The 9,808-nt window shown below is 42.4% G+C and overlaps 1 protein-coding gene across 1 annotated transcript; it reads right to left on the reverse strand.

Annotated features, from left to right (window-relative positions):
• Positions 1–2,528: 2,528 nt before the first annotated feature.
• LOC311194700 (olfactory receptor 5V1-like) lies at positions 2,529–3,467 on the reverse strand (the record flags this gene model as incomplete). Its single annotated transcript, XM_084267900.1, has 1 exon — positions 2,529–3,467. The coding sequence occupies one exon, from the start codon at positions 3,465–3,467 to the stop codon at positions 2,529–2,531; it is 939 nt and encodes a 312-aa protein (XP_084124026.1).
• Positions 3,468–9,808: the final 6,341 nt, after the last annotated feature.

Genomic DNA, 9,808 nt, shown 5'->3' on the forward strand with positions numbered 1-9,808 from the left:
ACAAGCTCTTGCTTGCACAAACCCTTGCTCACTGCCTCTTCCTGTGATGGACACTATCAAAAAAAGAAAAGCCTTCAAAGTGATGGGATTCACAAAGGCTTTCTCCATCAGGCAGGTGGTGAAACTCCTCATCCATGTATCCCCAACTGGTCAGGGGAGTCAGAAGATGAGTAGGTGTGGTGAGTTTCTCTTGCAGGGGGATACAGAATTCTATTAAGCAAGCAGGATGCTGGAGGCTACTGGGCACCAGGAGTACTTTTAACCGCCATGGCAGGAGATCATAATTATTCCTTAACTGCACGAGCTGCACACTGGACAGGTGGCATAAATCCAGGAGAGAGAGGGGAGCAGCTGGAGATTAAAACTACAGGCTACTCGGATCCAGCAGTACAGAAGGCTGCCCGCATGCAGTTGATGTATGAAAGAGACATGCTAAGGAAATCCCCAATGTTATCTCCTATTGACCTGGTACAACTAACCCCTCTTACTCACCGTCTTCCTGATTGTCTTATGATGTTTGTAGCAAATGCTCTGGACCACATACAAGCTGCTCATGAGAATGCTGATGCTAACAATAGATGAACTTAGACCCACCCGGAACAACTTTGTATGAGAAATAGATAAATATGGATGCCAAATGGGCTGGGTGACTTCACCCAGTGGGAAACCTCTGGACCTTGCCCGATAAGTTTGCCAAGTCCATACCCTTATTGGAAAACAGTAGCTCAGCAGAGGGAAGCTGCCTGTCTCATAAAATCCCAACCCTGTCTCATAAGATCCCAACCCATAGGAAAATTCTCTTTCTGTATCAGAGCACAATCTGAGGCAGAACCCCAGCACAGCAGACATCAAAAAAGCTTATGAGAGCCACCCTACCCAGCTGCTACTAGAAATTAAATGGTTCTCTGATAAATGCTCTGAACCACTATTGCCATTCTCTCTGGACCCTGAAAAATGTTGATATATGTTCTCATTAATACTGGGCCCCAATGTCAGTAATCACTAAAGAAACAGCACAGACCCGCAGCATAAAACCTGGGTGGCACAAAGTTACTATCACAGGAATTGAGGGAACCATGAAAAGAGTGCCCCACTGCAAAAGTCACTCTGGCTTCTAGGGGAGTGGAGATTAACCAAAGCAGAAGTATTAGTTGGTGCCACAAACACTGACACTTTAGGATTTGATGTACAATATGAATGAATGAACGTGGAAACTCCCTGAGGGGATTATGTGGAGTTTTGTAGGAAATAAGAAGGAATCAGGCACAATGACATTGAGACTGTTAGAACCATCTATACCCTTACCCTCCTCCAAATGTTTGGTAAATATCCCTTGCCAGCAGCTGTCTTTGCAGAGATTGACGGGGTGGTAACAGAATTGGAGGAAAGGGATATCATTAAAAGGACTCATTCACCTCACAATACACCATATGGCCAGTGAAAAATCCTACCAGGAAACGGGGTTTTACAATTCACTGTTGACTATTAAAAGCTGACACTTCACGTGTGTGGAGAAGAATCGCACGGACGCTGGTGGGGTGTACACCAGAGACCTTTATAATACACGTGCACGAGCTTTCTACTTGCGCAAGATGTTCATGCACTATCAGTTGTTCACTGACAGGGGATTGCCTTGTGTTCACGTGCCTTAAGCTTTAAGCTGATAAGTTCTTTCTTCCGTTCACGTGCCTCTGTGAAGATCAGCTCTCTCAGCATCAGCGTCTTGGAATTGCTCACAGCATCAGTGTCCTTGAAGTCGTTACTTCTTCCCCTTGAGAGTAACTCCAGCCACTTAATACAGATAATACTATCAATATCATTACTGTTGATTCCCACACATACTTCACTGCTGCAGTTCAAAAAAATTACTCAGAAAGTAACATTAGCACTGGGAGCTACCCACCCTTGGATGGCTTCCTAAAGGAAACAGAGGGCCCAATCTGGCGGGTTGACCCTCATCATAGGGAAGTCTGTAGTCTTCTTGGAGCCCAAGTCAGGGAGATTACTAGGAAACTCCTCAGCCTAGTGTGGTCATTGGACTATTACCCACTGCTGATCTTCCAGACAGGTGGGTAGGAAACTGCATCCTGCAATCTGAGGGAAATGGAGAGAGACTTCAAGGCCTTGGGATAGAGTCTGGGGCACAAGTTATTTTCTCTTTCCTCTTTGAAGTACCAGGTGATGGCATGGGGTGGCATAGGAGGATCCAGTCCATAAACACCTGGCTTTGAGATAGGTGACACAGGCAATGCATTGGATTCTTTGATCATGGCTGGTTTTATAAGACACCAGGCCTGACAGGACTATGTGGCTATCTTCCAGGGGAAAAAGGAAAGCACCAGACATGATCCTCAGGCTGGGCAGAGACCCTAGGTTCCCAAGGCACCAGACTGGACTCAAGCAGCCAGGATGCAGTCTTGGGTCCAAAAACTGTAGGAGATGATCCCTTAACATATAGAACAGGTTCTTTTTTTTTATAGCTCCATATTGTAAATAGCATTTATTTGAAAAGTACAGCTTAGAGGTAGTTATACTGATTGTGAAATATGAACTTTCTCTAACATTCTGCCCAAAGCTATTTTCACATCATTGTTTTTCAGGCTGTAGATGATGGGATTTAGCATGGGAGTTAAAATGCTGTACTGGATAGAAAACAGATGATCTACAATTATTGATGAGACTGAACTGGGTTTTGTGTACTGGAACAGAGCAGTTGTGTATAGCAAAGTCACAACAATGAGGTGGGAGCTGCAAGTGGAGAAAACTTTGTGCCTCCCCTTTGAAGACTGTATCTTTAGGACAGTAGAGATGATATAGATGTATGAGATGAGTGTGAGCAGAAAGGAGCTTGACCCAAAGATCACAGCCGAAGACAGAAGAACAAGTTTATTGAGGAAGGTCCTACTGTAAGCTGCAGTTAAGAGAGGGGGCAACTCACAGCTGAAATGCTTAATTTCTGTGTACTTGCAGAATTGTACATTTAGCATTGGCATTGTGTTTATAAAGGAGTGTAAGACCCCCATTGCCCATGCACCCCCTACCAGGTAACTACAGGCAAGCTTGTTCATAACCTCTTGGTAGTGTAGTGGTTTACAGATGGCAACATATCGGTCATATGCCATGGCTGAGAGCATGAAAATTTCACTACCAGCTGAGAGGAGGATTAAGGACATCTGGATAATACAGGCACTGAAGCCAATGGTTTTCTGCTTCACTAGGAAATTCACCAGCATATAAGGAACAACAGTGGTGGCATAACAGATGTCTGTGAGGGCTAAATGGAAAAGGAAGAAGTACATCGGGGAGTGAAGGTGGGGATCAGTACTTATCACAATCATGATCACCATATTTCCAAAGAGAGTGATGAAATAGATAACTGAAAACACAAAGAAGAGGAGGATTTGAAGGTGTGGGTCACTTGTAAGTCCCAAGAGAACAAACTCACTGGCACTTGTTTGGTTTTCCATTCACAGTATGTTACCTGTGGAAGAAAAAACATCAGGTCAGCAAGTGTTCAGTGTCAGGAGCAGGAGGTAGGGTGCAGTCAATTTCAGTGCTAGCTGAGAAACGGGGTGTCCAACAAAGCTATGGAAACAGTGAGCTGTCCTCACCACTGAGGCCAACATGCATGTCCTCCTCCTGCATCATGTCCTCTTAAAAATGCCTTTCAAACTCCACACAGGGAGGAGGCCTGGGAAGGAAGAAATCCTTACAGTCTTATGACTCTTCTAAGATACATTTTCTTTCTGACAAAGAGGCTTCAACCCCACAAGTTCCCCATACTAAACATGGGTGGTTGACAGCAATTCTGGCTGGACCACTCTGTTGCACTGCACTCATGACCTTAACCCAGAACTAGAGTATGTGCAAGGTTGCTCCAGTTCTTAAAAAGCATATGGTTTGACTTGGGGCCAAAATGTCCAAAGGCTGCAGCTGCAGAACAGCCCCAGAGGCTGCGTTCCACATGGCAGATAATTGTATTTTAAAGCAGAGAACTTCCAAGGAATAATTTGTATACACATACACTTTGCTAAAGTTTCCTATTAAACTCTCTAATACATCAGGAAATGTAGTAGTTCAAAATAAATATTTTCCTCATTGTTATACTGCTAGTCTCATAACTGAGAGGAGATGTCACAAGATGCACAAGCATCTCAAATGTTTAGGTGTTTACAACTCAGAAAGTAGTCTAGAGAGCTATCTTGGCCAAGGATTGAAATGGACCATATTCTCCTTCCTTTTAGTATTTGTAGAGTTTGGACTCTAATTCTCACAACCAAGTGTCTCCATTCAGTTTGCATCTTCAGCATCCTAAGAGGCAGATCTACACTATGATCCAGTTCACGCATCTTCCACCATCGCTCTTTGCTTTGGTTTGCCTCTCTGAAGATCCAGGTGGTTTGTCCTGAGTTCAAGCAGAATCAAGGTTTTGGCACTTGGGGAGATTAGATGCTATCATGGCACTATGAGAAACTCAAAGGCCTTCACATTTTGCCATCAGATCTCCTACAACACAGCAATGAATTCTCTTGGTTTAAATCATTACCAACACCTTGGTTTCTTTCATATAGGCACTTGAGTCTGGAAATGAGAACTCATTACTTCTCAGAAAATTTTGTTATCAAGAAATGGTAAGATACTGTCCCCCTGTTGGATATATCTAAAACGTAGTCACAAAAATCAAAGCTAGTTGCTTAGATCCTCCTGTTATTTCAACAGAAAAAAAAAAAAGAATCACTAAAGATGATACTTTATTCCCCTGTCCATGTATAGAAGAAACTCCCTGATGTTTAAAAGAAAGTGACAAAAAAAAATTCTATAATGAAGAAGATTTTATGATCACTTCTAAAAACATACTGCTCATTTAGATGAATACACACTTGTTCTGTGGAAGAAAAAAAATCCAGCAGTCACTCAAGAATTTAATTTTTTTTTTTTCAATTGTCAAATTAAAACTATAGTTTTCTATTGAAAGCTAAAAGGAAAAAAATAGGAAGATAGGCAAAGAATTTTGAGTCATTAGAGTGCAATTGGTCTTAAAATTTAATATTAAAGTTTGAATGTCTTTCAGTCTTCTACAGCACATTACAGACTGCCATTTTAAACACATTGGGTAAAGGTTATAGTCTTATTCACCAGTCTTATAGTGAATTTAATAGCATTATTCTTACATTTATATTATCCTTACTTTTTGTTATATATTTATTATCCTCACATTTATATAGGAATTTAACAAGAATCATGAAAATTTCCTTTTTTGTGTGTCTAAATTTTAAAATGAGTCCGGAGCTCAGTTATAGCAGATAATTAGTGGAGACTAGCATTTTTAATTGCAAATTCATTTTGTCTGCCTCAAACACATTCTGAATCACCCCTCAAGTAGCCAAGTTTTTTCCTTTGGCTATACAAAGAGCCTAGATCATGAACATGAGCATGAACTCATGGTTCTTCAGTAAACCACATACATTCACTGAATTAGTTGATTTAGTATTTGTGTACTCACCAAAGAAAACAAATTGTTCCTTAAGATGTCATTACCTGTTTGGAATTCTTGTATCCTCTCCCTGGAAAATAGTACTAAAATATATAAATGAGTTTGTTAGAAAATACGGTAATGAAGTAATAGTAATAAACTAGTGTCCATACACGCCCACTCTTAAATCCATAGGAGAGAGCAAAATAACAGTCAACTAACCCACCTCTAACATGAAAATGAGGAACAAGTTAAAACTGAGTAGATAGACAGGTGTACTGACAGATAGGCAGATAACTAGGGAGAATGATTTATGGTATACAAGCCAAAATAAAATTCTTTCTTACTGACTGACCCTTGTATTAATAGAACTTTTAAACAGCAAATATAAGTCAATGTTTCCAAAGCGTTCTTCAAGATCTCTGATCTACATCTCATCCTTTTCATGCTTGTTCTCTCTTCATCTTTAAGTCAAATGTTGTATGTAAATATATGCCATACAGTTTACCCCAGGAAAAGAGATGCTCCTCTGTGTTCGTCCTGGTGATGTACTGGGGAAGAGTCTATTACACACCTCTTCCTTTGCAGCTCATCTATTCTCATATTCCTAATTTTCTTACCCTTATTTTTGAAGCCTAAATATTTCCTGTCTGCCTCTGGGGTGATTATCTCTTGTGTATGAAACTAAGTATTTTGAGCAAGGGGCTAATAAGCTTATTCCAAGACAGAAATAATAATAACAATATGATAATGATAGTCTAACTAGCTAGTTTCTTAAATTCCCAGTGTTGCACCTTATAATTCCTTTCATTAGCCATTCTCTTTGAAAACTGGTATGTACCCCTGGCTTCCATGAAGCTGGAAACACAAACTGTCTACTAAGAAATTCTGAGACCAAGGAAAATAATTCATTATATCTTGCATATTGTGGTTGAAATGGAGATAAAATGAATGCAGTGATCATTAATATCACAAGCATCCCTCCCTCCCAAAATCTTCTGAGATAAACTTCAGATTGTGGATTCCACATTTCTGAACATGGTGTCCCTATTTCTTTTCAGTTCCAAATATCTGAGTAGGAACAGATGCACCCCATCTGAAAGAACTACCATACCCCACCAGTCAAGTAGCATAGTTTCCCTTTTTTTTTGCTTTTTATTGAAAGTCTTTCTTCCTGAGCTTGAATGTATGTGATAGTGTGTATTTTCCTGGTGTGCCAGGAAAAGGAAGGTATTTTGTGCCTGAGCACCCGTGTCCCCATGGTTTTTTCTGAAGTTTTCCATGCAGATCCTGTGATGCTACCAGTATGTGACCAAATAAATCAACAAGATTCTCCATCATTCTATAGTTATGTTTTATCTTTATTGTCATTTTTAACTTGTTTCAGAAATTATTTCTTCATCTAGTTAAAATTTAGGTAAACAGGAAAAAAAGATTCCTAAATTAGAAGAATTAGAATTCCTAAATTAGGAGAATCCTGAAAGACATCATAGAAGGCTATGAGACTGATCGAGCACGATCTCACCTTGGTGAATCCATGCTGCCTAGTCCTCATGACCTTTCTTGTCTTGCAGATGGCATCCAGAACAAGCTCTTCCACCACCTATCCAGGGACAGAGGTGAGACTGACTGGCATCATTCAGAATGAAGATATGGGCAGTATCCTATGTGAAGACCTAAAATGAGAAACATTATGGTCATTTAGACCATGGAGACCTTGGGGACCATTTAGACCACAGAGAAAAGACTGGTATTGTTCATGGCATGCACAGGTTCATAACAGCACTGCTGAGTGCACAGGCATGAGAGGATTTCATTCATGCTCATGGTGGGGATTGTTTCAAGTGACAAGCAATAGAGGTATGGTGATGTGCAGCAAGTTATGAACTTCTGTGTGGACTCAAAACACTCTGCCTTAGCTGGACAATTGTGTAACTCTCAATCTAACATCATATATATGTTGCTATATAGTGGGATCAAGTACACCCTCAGCAAATTTGCAGGTGACACCAAGCTGAGTGGTGCAGTCGACATCCCAGAGGGACAGAATGTCATCCAGAGAGACCTGGAGCAGCTAGAGAGGTGGATCTGTGCAAGCCTTATGAAGTTCAATGAGGACAAGTGCAAAGTTTTGAACTTGGGTCAGGACAGTCTTCGCTACCAGCACAGTGTGGGGGATGATGTGATAAAGAGCAGCCCTGTGGAAAAGGACTTGGGGTAATGATGGACGAAAAGCTGGACATGAGCCAACAATGTGTATCTGCAGCTCAGAAGGCCAATAGCCTGGTCAGCAGGTTGAGAGAGGCAATTCTCCCCCTCTGCTCTTCTCTGGTGACACACTCCCTGCAGTACTGTGTCCAGTTCTGTCCCTCCACACAAGAAGGACATGGACTTCTTGGAGCAGGTCCAGAGGAGGCCACAAGGATGATCAGAGGGCTGGAGCATCTCTCCTGTGAAGACAGGCTGAGAGAGTTGGGTTTGTTCAGCCTGCAAAAGAGAAGACTCTGGAAGGATGTTATAGCAATCTTCCAGTACCTGAAGAGACCTACAGAAAAGCTGAGTAGGACTGTTTGTAAGGGCATGTAGCAAAAGGACATGGAGCAATGATCTTAAACTAGAGCAGGGTAGGTTTAGATCAGACATTAGGAAGAAGCTCTTCCCTCTGAGGGTGCTCAGACCCTGACACAGGTTGCCTAGAGATGTGGTGGAGGCCTCATGCCTGAAGACATTCAAGGTCAGGCTCGATGAAGCTCTAAGCAACCTGATGTAGTTAATGGTGTCTCTGCTTACTGCAGGGGTTTGGACTAGATGGGCTTCAAGTGTCCCTTCCAACCTAATGCATTCTATGTTTCTATGATTCTACTGAATTTAAACTGCACAGAACTAATGTCAAAATACAGCATCAAGAACCTGAATGTACTAAGAGGCTGTAAGTGCCCTTATTAGCCTCACCTAGGAGTCCCATTTGTGTGTTCTCTTTCCTTCTGTCTCTGAGCTCTGTTTAAGCTCAGACCTGGATGCTCAGATCTGGGCACTCAGTCCTTGCCTAAGTTATGCTGTAAGCACACCTGCCTTTGGGCTTGTTTTGCATGGAACCAGTATTTGAGCACCTGCCTCACAGTAATTTGCACATTTAACTATCAAAAATAACCCTCAGTAAAAGACAGGAACTCATGATCTGATTCCAGACTTACAAAACCCCAAGATACACCCAGGGTAAAATGGGATACACCTTAGAAGCTACTAACATAGTAAGTTCCAGTGAAATTTTCAAGAGAAATCAAACATCCTGTTCAGAACTCTGAGGGGCAGAAGACATATTACTGATATGGTGAGGCTTGCTGATAAGGACATGGGTGCAGGACTTCAGCACAAAATAGCTCAAGGCATGGGGAAAAGGGGCACTGAGAGTGGGACCTTGGGCACCCACTGAACAGAACTGGAGGGTAGTCCTGGAACAGCTGGGACTTGCAAGCTGTCACTACCAATGCAGAGCTGAGGAGCACTCACTCATGTCTGGAAGGAACAGTCTGCTGAGAGTGGAAGATCAGGGATTGCAGGGACAGACCATGAGAAACCACTGAAGCAGTGGGGTCTGGTGGGGATCTGGCTTGGGGGAGGAGGGCACTCTGTGTGGAGAATCTGGCTGACATCTCAATGTGGCTGCACTACTGTGTTGGCTAGAGGGGCACAAGGAGAAGCGAGGTGGTGAGGACTGTTTCAGAAATGAGCAGCAGTTCTTGAGCCTGGGGTGCACAGGGGAGGATGGCAGCCCCCAGGCTGGGACAGCAGCGATGTGTGGGACAGATAAACACTGCTCAGGAGCCTGGGTGTTTCCTCTGCATGCTCCACACTGAGCAGAAAGAAGCCCAAGAGGGGTCCGCTGGGGAGTGGCACCCAACCCCTTTCCGTGACAGGACACATCAAAGGCACTGCTTGGTGAAATCATTTATTCCCTCCTTTATTTTCCTGATTTTCTGATTTGCTCTGATTTTCTCTTCTGATCAGTGGCCTAGGAGGGCCACTTAGCCTTCCCAAAGCACCTCCATCTCTAATAGCCTCAGCAGGCCCCATTAAAACTCCACAAAACTTTTCTCACTGCCTAATTTTCTCACATGGCCTTATTAGAGTGAGGAGCTGTAATATGCCTCCTGTTACCAGTAACTCCCCCTGCAGTCATCAATAGGTGGCTATTAGGAGAAACTCTTTTGGAAAAGGTTTTGCTAGGCTTGGCGATTTCAATGGGAACATGATCTAACAAGGTTTCTTTTGCTTCTCATTTTTAAGATTCATTAAGTTACTTTGCTTCAAGTAACCCATAAATGTCTTATTTTG

This window comes from Gallinula chloropus (genome assembly GCF_964237585.1).
Source record: "Gallinula chloropus genome assembly, chromosome: 9".
Taxonomy (NCBI): Eukaryota; Metazoa; Chordata; class Aves; order Gruiformes; family Rallidae; genus Gallinula; species Gallinula chloropus.